The following is an 18,302-nucleotide window of genomic DNA, read 5'->3' as shown; positions in this document are numbered from 1 at the left end:
ACTTTGTATGATGCCTTCTCAATATAACACATATATTGATAATTATCTATTCTGTAAGATATATATCAAAATAAAGAATAATATTTCCTGCTTTTATCCCCACTCAACAGTCATTTATCAAGTTACTAGAAGCTATAGAGGGTGCAGTTCCTGTCCTCAAGAAGTTTGTAGCCTCAGAAATGTGAGAGGAGTTGCTTTTTATATCCCCAAGAGAATTTGGAGCCAAGGGGGGAAACTATGGGGTGCAAGTCAAGGAAGAACTTTTTAATAGCTTGAGCTCGCCAGAGGATACTTCGAAGGATTGAATCTCCCTTGACAGGGACGTATCAGAGCAAATTTAAGTTTCAAATGGGTTGCTGGATTGGAAATCATTAAGGCCCCTTCAAATTCTAAGACTACATTTCTAGCTGAAGAGTTACCCATCTTTCATATAGGGAATTCATCAAAATTACTTCGAGGCTTGTGGTAAGAATTAGGTCTTGGATCTGCCTAACATCCTGACATTTGTCTGTGGGTTGTCAAAAAAGAGTCTGAAAAGTAACAGTTCAAAGTGGTATCTGAATAAGTAAACACAGTTAAAATGATGGGGCATAGGATTCTTTGAGTAAAAATGAACTTCCATCAGGTTAGCTTGTTTGTAAAAAGAGCCCAAGTCTGATTCTCAAGTGGAAAGCATCCTCCAAAGGGTTTACTGACTCATCTTCTGTCAGTGGAACGAAATAACAAAGCATCATGAAAAGTAGCATCTTCCTGTACTTGAATTTCTTATGATTATGGTCAGAATCCATTCAATTCCAAATTTGGTAATCAATATTGAGAAAGGTGGAGCAATTCCAGATGGACAGTTGCACAGTCTTTTTCTATAAAATCAGCAGCCTGTCTGGGTCACACAAATCCACATCATTTACATATAGTATTAGCATACATACATGATTCATATATCCACATACTTTTTAAAAAACCATGAGGGCTAATCACTTGCTTCTAGTTAATTTCTTTTTATTCTATTATTTATTTATTTATTTATTTATTTATTTTTGAGCAACAGGAGACAGACCAAGGATTATGTTTATGGCTTTATCATCTGGCTCTCATTAGCTGTCCCAGAAATACTTGTTTAAAAAACAAGGGAAGAAGGGCTAGAAAAGATTAATAAGCTGCTACATAGGGTGTCATCTCATTTCCTGTTCCCCACAACTATGTTTGAAAAAGAAAGGCAATAAAGCTCAGACTGGTTATGTAACTTGCTGAGAGGAACCCAGCTCTAAAGTGATGGGGCCCTGCCTGCTTTCAGAGACCTGCTCCAAGCTGCCTGTGCCTACATTAATTGTCACATGAATTATATCAAGCATGCATGGACCATTATGATCCAGGACACTGAAGCAATAAAAAACAGTAAGAGATTTAATTGGGTTTTGCCCAAGTTTTCTAAACTTTATATAAACTTTATTTTAAAAGGAAAAAATATTAATGCATTATGTTTCCTGTCCACCAGTAGAGCAAGCTGCCAAAATGTGAAGTGAGTAGATTTACAAGGCATTCAATAAATTAGCATAACCTTGATAAAGAAAGCTATGAGAAAGAGTTAATTTTATTTGACTATATAAAAACAAAATGGATAGCAGTTAACAGTGAGGTCAATAAATTGGTGAGATGAATGGCAGGACAAAGTGATGGGTGATTTGATGACAAGAGCTCTCATTAGAAGAAAAATAAAATTCAATTCATTTACTAAAAGTAAACTCATATCTCAAAGGAAAGAACTAGTGTTCTACAGAAAACATCCATGAAGCAAATCATTTAAATGCTCTTTCAGGCAAGTGACGCTCCACAAAAGGAGGAAGTAAAAAGGTGAAATGAACCCAAAGATGTTCCTATAGCAGCTCCAATGAAAGCAAAGTGTCCACCAACTCCACACTGAACTTTGGAAGGTCTGCTGACCATCTCAGTCTGGGGCCCACGGCTCTGGAATTCATTCTTCTTGAAGGCTGTTAGCTTCCAGAAAAAAAAAGGATGAATTATCTTTCTTCAATTATTTCCCAAACTGGAAGGACCTTGGAACTGAAAGCAGGATCCAAAGTTAGGACTTTTATTTTTGTTTGCTCTGTAAACACTATGAAATCTCAGGTGAATCCCACAATATCTGCATATTCTCTGCCACCATTACCTTCTTTAAAATTGAGACTATAATTCAGTTCTGTCCAACAAGCAGTTCATATATTATCATTTATTCAATCATGGAGTAAAACAATGGAAATAGAACACTTCAAGTTTAGGGGATTGCTCTTTCAGGGGTGGAGTGTGTGTGACAGGCATGACCAGAATACACGTGGGTATGGCCAGAATCAGTAAGACATATTAGTGGAAAATTCCATCATATGTGTAAAAGAATCATTCACTCGTGGTTAGATTGCATTCAGCAATTTAGGCAAAATGTTTGTCTTTTTTATTTGTCTTTTTGGAAGGTTTTATTGTTGCAGAATTCTAATGTGTTTTTATTGAGCAACATGGGAAAATGTGTAAAATGAAATATGCTCAGTGAGTTTGAAAATCATGGGCAAGCATGAGAATAATCAGTGTAGCTTAGCATTCTAAATGTTTTAGTCAAAGTTATCACTGGGCCTATTTCAGTGTGGTAAAACAGTATCACTGGATTGCAAGTAAACTAAGTCAAGATGGAAAGGGAGGCGTGAGCCAGGTGAAGAGGCAGCAGTAGGATTTCCCAGGCAGAGGGGGCAGTGAGTGCAAAGCCCTGCCAGTGAGGGAGGGAGAAGCACATCCTGGGATGACACATAGCTCAGAATGACTCAAGTGCAGAGTACAGAAAGGGAAGAGAGCACAGGACGGACGCAGGGAGGAATGAGCAGGGTCAGATCAAGGATGGCTTTGGTAACATGCTAATACTAGAGTTTTAACTTCATTCTGAAAGCCATATGGAGTCATTGAACGGTTGATTTTAAGCGACGGGCTGCCATGGTCAAATTTAGATCTTTTTGCCGGCTCTGTGGAAAATGGCATTGAGTGAGGCAAGATGGGAGGAAGGGAGGATAGTGGGAGGCCAAAATTTCCATGGAGAAGGTTTCTATCCTGAGTGGCCCTTGTTTAGGTTGACCTAGGGGAGGGAGAACTAGTGTTCCTGGGTCCTTAAGCCGTGCTGATTGGTGGAGAGCATTCTCTATACATATGTTTACAACATTTTCAGATGAAGGCCACTTTGAGTGGGCTTAAAAATATGGCTCAATTGTACTCCCACTGGGTAAGTAAATGTCAAAATAAAAATATGAACTGGCTCACCATCTGTCTGAAATTTTTAATATGGCCAATTTTCTCCACTCTTTAGAGTGTAAGGGTGGTTTATTTTTATGTTTGTTTTCATTTTTATCCTTAGAGACAGCTGGATTGCTTTCAACAGTGGAAGAAGCAAGAGAAGGCTTTGCTGGGTAACTTGAGCATTCTGAAGGTGAGAATCCTATTTGTGATGGAAATCAGCTGTATTTGGTATAATTTGGGGGGGCATATACTGGGAAACCAAGTCCTTGGTGAAGAATAAGCACAGATGTGTGACTTTGTGCTTTATACCCAGAGAGGTCTGAACCAGTCAGATTACAGTTTCCACCAACCCAAGCTAGATACAATCTGGGGTGAGTGGGTGGTCAGCCAGCTGAGTAGGAAGCTGAGGTAAAAGGAAACTTTGTGGAAAAGGTGTGGAAACCAGAAAAATGAGTAGGAGTTAGCAAAGGATGTGCCCCAACTTCCACTTGAGGCTTCTGCTCAACTAATCTGATCAGCCCAAAAACACTGCAGAAAAACAGTGGAAATTGCCCTGTGACAGGCAGAAATTGGAATCTGAATAGATTTCAGGAAAGAAGTATAAAGGATGTCAAGCAAGTTATTCTTAAAATTGTATTTCTATGCTTGCAAATATAAAGAACACTGAAAGAACTATGGCAGACAAACCAAAAGAGAAGTGGAAACAGGGAAATAATCCTTGGACTGAGCTCTCTCAAGAGCAGATTTTCAGAATAGGGAGGAAGAGCCCATGAAGACAGTGTGTTCACAACTTACGTTCCTAAGTCAATAATCTAACATTTATTAAGATTTAATTAGTACTAATGAAACAACAAAAACCATTTCTCCATGCTTTTTTCTCCGTCTGTCAGCTTTCTGGCATCTGTACTCTGCATCAGGGCTGTCTCCAATATGTAAGACAGTGTTACCTGGATCCCCTTCTCTGGCTGGAGACTCAGTCTGAGCCTCATGCCCCAAGGCTAAGGTTCTCAGATTGTCAGTTCAACCATCCTCCCTGCTAACCAACCCCAGGAATAGTTCCTGCTCCCTAAAAGCTTCCCTGATATCCCCTTGCTCCCTATGGAGCCAGAGATTAGAGAACTTCTATTTAGCCCTATACTGTTTGGAAGAAACTCAGATACCAATTTTCTTCGGTCCCAAAACTGAGAACCATTCATTTGTTAATTTACTAACGGCTGCTTTGGTTTCTCAGAAACGGAATTACCAGAGAAATGCATGTCATTTTCTCTATACCAATTAAGCGTGCAAATGCAGTAAAAGCATAACCTAAAACTAAGCAAATCCCTCTTGCAAAAAAGCTATTTGTGTTTGCAATTGCCATGTATTCCTGAAATTTAATCTTAGGATTTATATAAATTCATTCTTGCCAGGTTAGTAAACTTCCTAAATAAACAGGTATTCCTTCTTTTTTTTTTAAAAAAAGACTTTACCTTTGAAAAATATTAAAAGTCACCAAAGAGTTTTAAAGTCATCCATGATCCCAAAATTTTATAAAGTGTATAAGAAATGAAACTCCATCTCTCCCTACTGGACAGTGGTACCCACTGTATGTAGTTGGGAAAATTCATCCTTCACTTTTTCCTCCTATCTCTTTGGGTCTGTAACCCTAACAGAGAAACAGATGAGCTCTCTTTTCTTATTTTTAAACAAGAACAGAGCCAAGATGTCAAGTGATGGTCAGGTGAACCAACAAAAATAGCTGTTGCACAGAAAGCAAATACACATCCACAATCCATTAGCCACAGTTTTGATATCCAAAAAGCTCTGTAAAGAAAAATTTGTGTAACTCATAACATTTGGTATTGTTGATAAAATCTGACTAGACTGATAATCTTTATTTATTTCACTTAGTGGGACCACCCCTATGCTTCACTGCAGAAATACTAATGTCACTGCCTGGGAGGGGCTGCGTTAGACTTCTGGGGCATATGAACTTTAATAACTTTCTAAAATTCAACATAATTTGAATGCAAAGCCTACCTGAAACCAAAGCTTTTGTAGAAGGGATTGTGGCCCTGGATAAGTTCCACACTCCCTTTTAAAAACACTTTCTTTCCTTAGGGTCTTTGCTAGTATTCTCCTCTGGTTTTCCTCCTACCCCAATAGATGCTCCTTCTCTGTCCCCATTGCTGGCTTCTTCTTCTCCCAGCCTCTGAAGGTTGGGACGCCTGTTCTCAACTCTCCCTCTGTTAATCTCATTTCTTGGGTGATCTCATTCAGTCCCAAGGCTTAAATGCCAGCTACATGTGGATGTCTCCACTCAGCCTTCCCCCTATCCATTCAACACCTGAATCTGGATATCTAATAGGCATTGACATGTTTCAAATCAAATTCTTGATATTCTCCCCCACTTATATTCCTTTACTAGTGTTCTGTTTCAGTTAAGGGTGATGTGACTCAGTTTCTGAGATTCCAAACTTTGGAGTTATCCTTGACGCCTCTTCTGTTTTTCCCTCATGCTATCCATCAGCAACTTCTGTTGTCTCTCCCTTGAAAATGTAGTCCAAATCTGGCCACTCTCTCCTCCTTCGCTGCTATGACCATCAGTGTTTTTCTAGACCTTTTCAAGAGTCTTGTAATAATAGGTCTCCTTACCTTTATCTTTGCTCTCCCTTCAACCTATTTTCCACACAGCAGTTATTCTCTAAAATAAGTTAGATCATGTCACTCCCTTGTTCAAAATTCCCAGGCAGCTTTTTATCACACTTAGAAAAAAAATCCGAGATCCTTACTGCAGCCTACAAAGGCTCCTGGTGAATAGACCCCTCCAACCTTGCTTTCCACATCTGTCCTTCTTGTTCACTAAGCTCAAACAATGCTTGCCGACTTTTTTATGGTTTCTCCAAGGTTCCCAGTTTGTTCCTCCCCACAAGGCCTTTGCACTTCCTATTCCCTCTGCCTGGAATGTTCTTTCCCTCACTTCAGTTCTGCATTTGAATATTATCTCCTCAGGGAGTCTTCTGGCCACACCATGTCATATAGCACCTGTCCTTCAGAAAGTATCCGGCTACCCTGCTTTATTCTCCTTATTAGCATCTGTTTAAAACAAACAAACAAACAAACAAACAAAAAAACCCCAACTGTTTCCCTGGCTGGTGTGGCTCAGTGGATTGAGTGTCAGCCTGTGAACCAAAGGGTCCCAGTTCGATTCCCAGTCGGCGCACATGCTTGGGTTATGGACCAGGTCCCCGGTTGGGGTGTGTGTGAGAGGCAACCACACATTGATGTTTCTTTCCCTCTCTTTCTCACTCCCTTCCCCTCTCTCTAAAAAACAAAAACAAAAACAAAAAACTGTTTACATGTTAAATGAAGGCATACACACATGTAATTGGTAATTGGTGCATAGATGTATACCTAAGCTTGTCTTTGGGATTTTGTGGATTCATGGAGGACCTATCTTTTTATTCAGACTTGAAGAATAAATAGAAGTATGCCAGGCACATGTTATTAAAGTTTAAGCTAAAATCTGCTTTGTCTTTATTCTTTTATTTCTCATAATCTTAAAAAGATCTCGAAGTTTGTAGTTTGTTGGTTTTTTTTTTTTTTTTCACTTATAATTTACTGGTTTTTCTTTTTTAAACTTGCTCATTGTACTTTTCTTTTCTACCCTCTCTATCAGGTTCTTTTTATAATTTACTCCTTTCCATTGTTTTAAATTATTTTTTAAAGTAATATAGTACACATAGTTAAATACTATCAAATTATTATGGGAAAAAAAAGCACTCCTTCACACTTCCAATGCTGCCCCCAGAAACAACCATTTTCAGATTTTTAAGCTGTGTCTTCTGATATTTTTCTCTGTATTCCTAAATAATATCATGGCATAGCTATCTCATGACTTTTCAATTTTGAAGTCATTACCTACTGACTTCATAGAACAGATGTTTCTCCTTCCCCATGAGATGTTTCTCCTGCCCCATTTTATTTCTATCACAATTTTTAGTTAAATGTACTCATATATTCTGTTTTCTATGATTATAGTATACAAAATATACCCTGGCTGGTTTGGCTCAGTGGATTGAGCATCGGCCTGCGAGCTAAGTGTCGCTGGTTCGATCTTCCAGTCAGGGCACATCAGAGAAGGAAAACTCTGACTCCAAAAAACCTCCGCTGCCTTGCGGCATACCTCTTCAGGGGAAAGGCTAAGGGAGTAAACCCCGACAGAAAATCCAGAGCCGGAGTCCCTAAGGCGATTTGACGTTGTAGTCAACACCGGCAACTCCTGTGGCGCACCTGAACCCAAGCTGTATCGACTCCGTCTTTCCCTTGGACCCTTCAGCTGCGAAGAGAGGGGGGGTCTGCTGCATGGGCAATAGCAGACCCTCCATATTACCCTGCCCAGGCTCTGTAGCTTCAGCGTCATCGCAAGATATCGATTCAACACGGGAGGAGACAGATACCATGTCACTCCCGAGTCGGACTGCACAGCCATTCTCGGCGGTGCAGATAGACTCTTAAGAAGCTACACCATCGTCTCTCGAGACGGACGGCTGCCGACGACGAGTTGTCTAGGTGTTGATTACTAACTTTTCACCAATACCACTTACAGAAGTGTGACTATCCTTTCAACATGTCCAAGCTCTCCCTGTAATCTTTGCTCTTGGAGACATACTTCTTTTTAAAAAATGTTTTATTGTTTATGCTATTACAGTTGTCCCAGTTTTTCCTTCTTTGCCCCCTCCAACCAGCCCACTCCCCACCTGTCAATCCCCACACTGTTGTCCACGTTCATGAGTCATGTGTACATGTTCTTTGACTAGTCCCTTCCCCTTCTTTCAACCATTATAGCCCTCCGCCTCCCCTCTGGCCACTGTCAGGCTGTTTCCGAATCCTGGCAATTATAAATAGCGCTGCTATGAACATAGGGATGCATATATTCTTTTGAATTGATGTTTCAGGGATTCTTAAGATAAATTCCCAGAAGTGGGTTCCCTTTTCATTTTGATGATGATTTCTTTAGCTGTACAGAACCTTTTTTATGTGATGTAGTCCCAATTTGTTTATTTTTTCCTTTGTTTTCCTTGCACTAGAAGCTACATTGACAAAAATAGTATTATTTTAACTGCCTATTGGGACTTATATTTAAGTGTTTTATCCATTTTGAGTTTATTCTGGAGTATGGTGTAAGTTGTTGCTCTAGTTTCATTTTTTCGCATGTACCAGTCCAGTTCTCCCAACACTATTTGTTGAAGAGACTGCCTTTACTCCATTATATCCTCTTGCTTCCTTTGTCAAATGTTAGTTGACCATAAAGGTGTGGGTTTATTTCTGGGCTTTCTATTCTGTTTCATTGATCTCTGTGTTTGTTCTTTTGGTCACTGTTTCCTTGTTGATTTTTTGTCTGATCTACCCATTGGTGACAGTGGGGTGTTAAAATCCCCTACAATGACTGTACTGTTGTCTTCCTTAAAGTCCACCAAGATTTTCTTTATATATTTAGGTGCTCCCATAATAGGTGCATATATGTTTACAAGGGTTATATTCTCTTGTTGGATAGATCCCTTTAGTATGACGTAGTCACCTTCTTCGTCTCTTGTTATGGTCTTTGTTTTGAAGTCTATTCTGTCAGGTATAAGTATTGCTACTCCAGCTTGTTTTTTTTCTTGGAGACCTACTTCTAAAAGTGCTTCATTCTTCTACTGAACCCAGCCCGGTGGTTCTCTAAATCTGCTGCACTGCTGTCATCCTTGGACTTCTTCCTACCCTGGGCCTGGGGATTTCCTCCACCTCTCTCCTGTGTTGGAACTCATTTCCTGATTCCTATCTCTTCTCCTTTCTTAATTTGCTCCCCCACTGTGGTGTCATATAGCCTCTAACAGCTTCCTGAGTAAGGCTGCAAGGGAAGTATTATTTCTGAGAACTCTAATATCTGAAAATACCCCTACTTGACCCTTGCACTTGATCATTTGGCAGGATATAGAATTCTCGGTTGCAAATAATTTTCCTTCAGAATTTGGAAGCCATTATCTTCTAGTTTCTCCTGATGCTGTTAAGAATTCTGATGCCATTGATTATTGATCATTTTTAAGTGACTGTTGTTGTTTTTTTGTTTCTGGAAGCTTTTAAATAATTACGTTTCTCCTTAAGGTACTGACATTTCATGCTGAAGTGCTTTGATGTGTTTGTTTTGCCTTCCATTATGCTGGGTGGGCCTTTTCAATATAGAACTACATGTCCCTTCAGTACTTGGAAATATTCTTGAATTAGATCCTGGATAGTTTCCTCCCTTCCATTTTCTGTTCTTTCCTTCTGGAAATCCTATTTAGTGGGGTATTAGATATCTTGGCTTGATCCTGTAATTTTCTTCTCTTCATCTCTGCTTTTTCTTCTATATTCTGGGGGATTTCTTCATCTTTATCACCTAACCCAAATATTAAATTTTTTGCTTCAGCTCTTATATTTTAATACTCATGCTTGTTCTTTTTCATAGCTTCCTATTCATGTCTCATCTATGTAATACCTTCTCTTTTTTCTCTAAAGATCTTAATTGTTCTCTTTTTTGAAGTTCATTTTTGCTTCACACATTGTTTTGTATCTGTTTCTTCTCAGGTATATTTTTTCTTATTTGTTTGATCCTGGTTTCTCTCTTTCATATTAGAGGTGTTTCTCAAATGTTTGGTAATTCTTGCCTTTTTGAGTCTCCAAAATGTTATTAGAAGTTCTGTGGGCATATGTAAGGGCTAGCATACTTCTCAGTGGGTAGACTGGACAGGAATATAGCCATTTCATTGGGAGACCCCAATTGTTACTATCCAAAATTCTTTTTACATTTCCTGGCTATTGATATATAAGCCTGGTCGTTTGTTCTGGGAAGTGATTGAGTGAAGTGGACTGGAAGGCCCCACCCTTTAATATACATACTTTCACTCTAGCCTTATCCCATACTCTGCTATTGTGTATCCTTAGATCCAAAGCCTCTGACATCTCATTTTTCTAGAGTATAATCTTTGCTATCCTGGCAGGATAGTGGGTAGGGGCAGCTTTGGGTTTAAGGAAGGCACCTGAGTATTTATCTGCTCCTTTTACAATCATTCAGTCCTGTTTTCAAGTCCACTCTTCTCTCCCTCTTTCAGAGGTATCTGGTGTCTCTAATTCCTGAGCCTTTCCAGTGTCATTGCTCCTTTTAGGATTTCACCCCACTGCCCCACTCCCCAGAGGCATTAGGTTTCAATGTCCTATACTCTGCTAATTGCCTCTCATCCCTATTTTGCTTCCCATTTTCCAAAACTTAGTTGACATCTTTTTCATCTAATGTCAGCTCCTCTCTTGTTTTCTTTTCCTTATGAATTTATTCACTTTTTATTAATTTACTGTCATTTTAGTGGTGTTTGGGGAGAAGTAGAGATAAATATATAAATTCAATTCTCCATGTTTAACCAAAGTGTTCCTTTCTATTTTTGAATATATCTTTCATTTTTATTAGGTGGCTTACAGGAACTGGTAGAATTTAAAACTTCTGCCCCTTTGTTTTCTCTATCTATAGTTTTAAGACAACAAAAATATTGACCTCTCTGTACTGGTTTTCCTTTGGTAGTTATACATGAACTTTTTTTTTTTTTTAAACTTACTACATTCTTTCTCTGGATCACAACAAGGCCCGTAACAACAGGGCCACACTGTCTTGACAGGACTCACATGGAGCTAGTAGGAAGAAAAACTGGCCACAAAAGGCATATGATCTGTTTTAACCTGTTTTTAAATGATGTCTTATTCTCTAACATACTATGTTTCTTTTATGACTTCTTTTTTGTTTTTTTCCAATGCTGCAGTTTTTTATGTGTGTGTCTGCTCTGTCTGAGGAATTTTCAGGGGGCCCCTTTTCACATTTACATTTCCCATACAGTTTTATTTTCCATTTTCTCTCTTCTTATTGACCTGTGCCTTTTGTTGCTTCACCTCTGACCCTTGTTTCTGTGGCTGCTCTCCAATAATCCCCACTCCACACAGGAATGCCCATTTTGCCCTTTAGAGGCTAGGGCTTTCCTCCTATCCTTGAGAACTTGCCTCATACAATAGAAAACAAAGTCCACCCATTCTCTGGCCTCTTGAACAAGAGCTGCACTTTCCTCTCCATAATTAGCTTTCTTATTAGACCATTAATTTATCTTCATTCTAATGGGAATTTGTTCTCCACTTAAATGTGGCTTTTCTTCCCCAGAACCCGAGAAATTTCAAGTGTCTGGAATGCATGGTCAAAATAGTAGTGCTTTTCACTTTATATGCTGCAACCTCTATTCTTTCTGACTTGTAACTCCTATACTTTTATGGGCTCATTTCCTATTTTTATAAAAAATTCTGGATTTTGGCATGCTTAACCAGAGAAGCAGCCTTACTTATTTACCCCTACCATTTAGTTACAGTCATTTAACTTCTAATGGAAAATCTAGCCTCCCCTCCCCTCTCCTCACCCCCACAAAAGGAACTCTGGCCCCGGAATATTCTTGGGTAACTTTCCCTGTGAGATGATTCCTTTCTACTCCCCAGTAAGGATCCATAATCATTTGTATACCATCTCGGTGTCCTGTATCTTTCAAAAGTCTACTTTAAAAAAACAAAAATGTCATCTCTACGTGGCTTCCTTTTACAACTAATGAGCAGGAAGAGCTCCAAATGTAGTTACTTCCGTCTGAAAATGACATTCACTCTGCGCTTTTAGTCTAGTTTTGCTTGCCAAAATTACCTCCAGAGGCCCCGAGATTGGTAGCCCTAAAATGGCCCTGTATCGCTGCCCTCCTGCTATTCACACTCATGTGCAATCAATTCACTTTTACCTGGGCTGGACTTACTGACTCATTTATAATGAGGAGAATAAAGCAGAAGCAATGGGATGTCACCTCCAAAATTAGATTGTAGAAAGACTGTGGCTTCTATTCTGGGCACTCTCTTTTTTCACTTTCTCATTCTTGCTTACTTCCCAGCTGCCGTGTGGTGAGCTGTTCTATGGAGAGGTCCCTGTTGTGAGGAACTGAGGAAGGCCTCTGATCTCCAGCAAGGTGCTGAGGCTCTGAGCCTAAGAGCCCCTCAGGAAATAAATCCTGCTAGCAAACATAAAGTGAGCCTGGAAGCCAGTCCTCCCCCAGTTGAGCCTTTGGATGAGGCTGCAGCCCCTGACAACCTGGCACTGACCTCATGAAAGGCCTTGAGCCAGAAGTCCCCACCTAAGCCACATTCATATCCTTGACCCACAGAAATTATGAGATAATAAATGTTGTTGTTTGAAGCACTGAATTTGAGGAAAATTTATTATGCAACAATGGAAAACTAATATAGGCCTTTCAGGCCAATTTTTTAGCTTTAGTCTATGGTTCTTACACAATAGGTTTCTGTTTAGGTCATTCTTTTGATGTCAATTTAATTACTCATATAAAACTTCCTTTAAATTCCTCTTTGAGAACGGGAAATGACAATTGTCAGTCTTGTTCATTACTCATATCTAGTGTCCAGCACAGCGCACCTGCCTAGATGCTCAATATGTATTTTCTGAATTTGACCCTTCTGTCTTTTTCTACTTGTTCTAGTTTGTAAGTTCACTCCTTGCTCTCTATATTGTTATTTCTTTGGGGATTTAAGAGTTAGAAAACCTGTTGGTCTCATTGCCTTGACCTTTCTCTTTCCTTTAACCTCCTGTCCCCCCTCTAGAACTTCAACGCTGCTGTCTCACTTGAAGCAAAACTGCATCACCTCTCTCCTTCTCAGAGTCTCCCCAGCAGAGCTGAGTATACGTGTGCTCCCCCTCCCCACTCCCGCCCCTTACCAGGGACACTGTGCTGCTGCATTCCCATAGGAGACACTCAGTCATCTGGCCCCCTAGCCATCTGGTGGAACAAGTAGTGTGTTTATTGTTACTTTAAAAGTAAAAAATAAACAAATAAATGTGGCCTGGAGGTCACTGTGAAACTTGGAAGTGGAATGACTATAACTTAGGCTTCCTGAAAGAGAAAACATTGCTCTCATGGAGATTCACATTTGAATCTTGGCTTCACCATGCTGTGTGTGGGACCTTCTGGAAGTTACTCAACCTTCTAGAGTCAATTTCTCATCTGTAACATGGAAATAATTTCTACTTTATAGGGTTGTTTAGGCATTGCTCTTGATCCAGTATTCTGTCCTTTCCCATTTTAACTTAATTTATAACTCCTTTGCAATAATAGGCTCACTTCATAATTATAATGATAGCATACACTTTTTATTCTGCTTGATAATTTCAATATAACAACATGATATATTTATTAATAATCAATGTTATAACTAGTATTTTCTTTTTTTTATTAAGATGCCCATAAACCAACAAAAGTATTACTTGTCATTAACATTCAGAATCTTCTTCCATTTACCTTTATTTGCTATACTCTCATGAATGGGATCAAATACTCTGATGTGACATAACTTTGATGATTAGAGGCCAGATTAATTGTTCTACTTAGTTCAAGTTGCTATTACAAAGTATCATACATAGACTGGGGGGCTCAGACAAAAAACAAAATTTATTTCTCACAGGTCTAGAGGCCAGGAAATCCATGACCAAGTCACAAGCAGCTTTGGTGTTTGGTGAGGGCCTGCATCCTTGTTCAGAGACATCCTCTCCCTGTGTCCTGACATGGCAGAAAGGATGAGGGAGCTCTCTGGGATCTTTTTTATAAGGACATTAATCCTGTTCTTGAGGGCTCTACCTTATGACTTAAATACCTCTCAAAGTCCCCACCTCTAAATATCATCACATTGGGGACTAGGTTTCTTGATTTTTTTTAGGGACACAAATACTCAGTCTATAGCATCTACCATTTCCAAACTGCTTAGCAGTTCAGAAATAAGACTTTGTTAGAAAACAATTTTAAATCAAAATATGTCCATTCCAGTTCAAATAAGAACACTGCTAAAATAATCACACATACATAAGACCAACACGTGTAAATTACCTTATAAATTTAGGTTGACAGAAAGATAAATCCCTAAAGAAAAATGACATTTAAAATATACCGTCCAAATATTATTTGAACTAAAGCAGCAAGTTTTTTGGCAAAGATTTAATGTCAAAACAAGCAAGACATATAAAGATTACTAGTCTCAGAGGTTTTAAAAGGTCATTTGCAACACAGTAGAACTGGGTGCTGAGAAAACCTTAGAGATTATGTAGCTCAGTGTATTCATTTTACAGAAAAGGAAGCCAGGTCTGGAAAGGTTAAGTGGCTGCCTAGTTAAGGACAAAACCAGGATATGATCCCGGGTCCTTGACTAACAGTCCAGAACTTTTTGCATGACCCCGAGCTACCTTTCACATTTTTGTGTGTTTGTTTTTTGAAAGAACATGTGCAATGGTGCCATCTCCAATTGCAGCAGTGCCACCGTCTGCACCCTACCTCTGCCTGGGACCGCTGAAGCTGCTGCATCAGTTGCGTCTGTGCCAGCATTACTCTCGCCAGTTCATCCGACTTCTGTTTCATTTCCTTCCTCAAGTCCTCTGAAACAAAATCACTATTGTCAATTTCCTTCTTCAAGCGAGACTCAAATTCTGCAACCGCATTTTTAAGGTTTTCAATTTCCTTCTCCTTTGACTCAGATTCTTCAGTATATTGGACGTGGGATTCGTGCAGTTTTTTTTCAAGGGTGGCTACTTCCAGTCTTAGATCTCTAGTAGCGCCTGCGATTAAGTCAGAGATCTGTAAGATAAATCTTGTATTAGTTTTTAGGCAATATCTCAAGGTAACCACAGAGTTCTCACGGTTTTAAAAGGCTTATTTTAAACAATCAGTGTACTCTGCTGATCAGATGACAACAAATCCTATGACATACATAGGTCTCCAAGATTTTCTTTTTAAAAGTTAAGACTAAAACTTCTGTTTTTACCACCTTAAATGGAATTGCATTAATCACCTGGGCATCTTTGGGAATATATACATCTTTGTAACTGGGTTAAGTTACCAAAAATAGCTCAAGTTTTGATTAGGTGCCTGTCTGGACTCACTATAGGGTAGCTTTGTGAGCTAAAATGCCTGATGCTTGGGATGCATGTAGGGGAACACAACAATTATATTTTATTCATATCATACTAATAAGTTTTCCTTTGATATTTCTTCTTTCTTGTATATAATGACTGGAAGTACCTCAGGTACTACACCTTATAAAGCAGTATGCCCAACAGAACCTTCTGTGATGATAGAAATATTCTGTGATATCCAATATAGTAGCTCCTAGCCACATGTGGCTATTGACAGTGGTGTGCTGGGGGTAAGTGTTTAACAACTGACTCACAAACACACACATGCCAGGTCCATATCTAATCTCCACAGCATAAATATTCTCACTATGATCAATTCCAAGCTACCAAGGTGACATCAGTGATCACTCAACTGGGAAGAGATGCGCACAATAGGCTCTCACTTGCCAGTACTGGCTAACGAGCATTTGAAATGTGGCTAATGTGACTGAGGAACTGAATTTTTAATTTGATTCAATTTTAGTTAATTGAAATTTAAGTAGCCACGTTTGACTACCATATTAGTGCAGTTCTAGAGAATACCAGAATACTTCAAAATATATTGCTTTGCAAGGTGGTACCTCTAGAAAAAGAGAAGAGAGAATAACTTGGGGAAGCCTTCCCTCATAATAAAAAAAGGCTTCAGAAGAGAAAAGACTGTTTGCTTTTTCTCCCCTTAAAAACAAAACAAAACAAAGAACAGAAAACAATGCAGGAAGAGCAAAGCTGCTTCTGATGGAACATATCTTTATTATTTATACTACGGATATTGTCATGTAACAGATATTAGTAAAACAAGAAACTAACCCATGGAGAATCTGGAAAACATTCAGAAACTAAAGTTCCATGGATCTTGTGAACTATTACTTAAGAATTAAGTATCCAAAATTCTTTCTAATTGTTAAATTTACATTAAGAATAACTTTTACAAGGAATCTATTCACCACACTTAGTAATTTTATAAATTAAATTAACATTCCATTATCTTCAATTAATTCAGGAAGGAAGAGGGTTGCTGCTAGGTCTGGACAGTAGTTTCCATCACTCTGGGGAGACTTGACCCAGAAATAGTGCAGGTTATCCTTGGGAGAGGAGGCTCACCTAGTCACAAATATGTTTTGATTTTTTTAAAAGGTAGTCAACACTTAAAAATCAAGAGAGCTTACTTACAAAATCTGAACTTACGACTTCTCTTGAAAAACTGTAACCCCTGGCAAGTTGGGGCCTGCCTTTTGACATTCCCCTGCAGATGGGGCACTAAGACATCCTGGACCCTGAGACAGCTGTCCTGAGGTGAGGGAAGGACAGGAGGCCACGCCAAGAGGAGCCAGGGATGGAGCGTGGGACTGGGGCTAAGAGAGAACTTGTCTAGGACAGGTGGAACCTTGGGTGAGCTGAGGTTCTATGTCTCCACATGTGCTCCATTGTCCTAATAGGACTTCACTTACATTATAAAACATAAATTGAAAAATTAAATTATTAAGAATTTCAAAACAATATTGGTAGAGCATTAAACCCAAAGCATGAGGCCTTTCTGAGTGTGGGTCCTGTGATATTGCACTTGTCATACACTCATGTAGCTGGCCCTGTTGTTATTCACAGTGAACTGTTGAAAAGGCTGTACCATATCCCCGGCACCCCAAAGCAGAGGCCATTAACTCTCATTTGATGCTGAATTTACACAGACTGTTAATGATTTTATTCAAAATATGGGTTTTCCTGCTTCATCTTGGTTAACACACACACACACACACACACACACACACACACACATTAATATACAAACACATGCACATTGCTACACTCAGGCCTTACAAAAACAGGGGAACCTTAACAAAACTTCATGTTTAGGACATACTTTTTCAGAAATTATGGATATGGTTACATTTAAAAAATATTTTACTTCACTCAAAAATATTTAGAATTGAAAATATAATTAAAGATAGGCTTTAGTTGTTGGAAAATTTTTAATTATGTAAAACACCTCATTATCTTTTGATATTGGATATTTTATGTGTTGAACTATCTAACCATGCTAATTATTAGTTATATAATTTATGTTGTTTCAAAAATAAGTTTATTTTTATTAAAAATTCCATACATAGCTGGATTGCATGCTTGTATAATTTATATCAGTTACATTCTGGAGAATATCCAAACCATTCTTCTTACATGGCTAAAACCAAGGCATAGTGACTAGAGTTATGACTACTGTAGTGTTCTTAGGAAAAAATAGCCAACATCTGTGTTTTAAACCCATTACATAATATTGATAATCATAGTGACAGACCTTCATTTGTAGCTCCTCTTGTTCTTTCTTATATTTTTGGATTATTTCTTGGTGTTTTTCCTTTTCAATATCAAGTTCCAGTTTGGCTTCTTTAAAGAGAAGAGCTTGCTCCTCAAATTCAACTAAATGTTGGGCTCTTTCCTTGGCGATTTCAGCTTCAACCTAGAAAATAGCATTTAACACACATATAAAGAAAGCCATTTGACCTTAAAATAAGTAACTAAACTTATTTACAGACTCTAATATTTTTTAAATTCAAATTCTAATATTAATTTTAAAAATGTATTTAATTTTTAAATTTATATATATATATATATATATATATATATATATATATATTTAATCTGAGTCAGAACTTAGGCCAGAAAAATTACCCTTGGCTCAAATATTTCAAGATCTTCTAAGACCTGAAAAATGAGTAAAGAAGTCAGGATAATATAACAGTTTTGAGAAATACTAGAAGCTTTGTTTTCTATACATTTATATTGTAAACTCAATCCTTGCCAGCAACTTCCTTAAAAAAAAAAGATTTTGAAGCCGTTAGGCTAAGTTCTGCTGAAAGCTCAGAGGAGATATAAAATACAAAAGTTGAATTTTTAATGGTCCTTTCTTGATGGAGACCATAGAAAATGCTGGAGTCACAGATGATCATTTTAATGTGATTGAGGCCAGAAGGATGATTAAAGAAAACATAAGTCAATGATGCCTGTATCCATATTTTGACTCAGA

The 18,302-nt window shown here is 38.4% G+C and overlaps 1 protein-coding gene across 1 annotated transcript in view; it reads right to left on the bottom strand.

The window, feature by feature from the left end:
- Window positions 1–18,302, bottom strand: part of LEKR1 (leucine, glutamate and lysine rich 1) — a 141,508-nt gene that overhangs the window by 1,192 nt on the left and 122,014 nt on the right. Inside the window, exons 10-11 of the mRNA XM_090273190.1 lie at window positions 17,574–17,735; window positions 14,667–14,966 (exon numbers count right to left, since the gene is read on the bottom strand). Of these exons, the coding sequence (XP_090129316.1) occupies window positions 14,667–14,966; window positions 17,574–17,735 (462 nt within the window). The remainder of the gene's footprint in view (window positions 1–14,666; window positions 14,967–17,573; window positions 17,736–18,302) is intronic.

The sequence above is a fragment of the Furipterus horrens genome, unplaced genomic scaffold, assembly GCF_987537825.1.
Source record: "Furipterus horrens unplaced genomic scaffold, mFurHor1.1.pri manual_scaffold_1, whole genome shotgun sequence".
NCBI classification, from domain to species: domain Eukaryota; kingdom Metazoa; phylum Chordata; class Mammalia; order Chiroptera; family Furipteridae; genus Furipterus; species Furipterus horrens.
The sequence above is the reverse complement of the archived record's forward strand: the minus strand, read 5'-3'. Positions and strand labels throughout refer to the sequence as shown.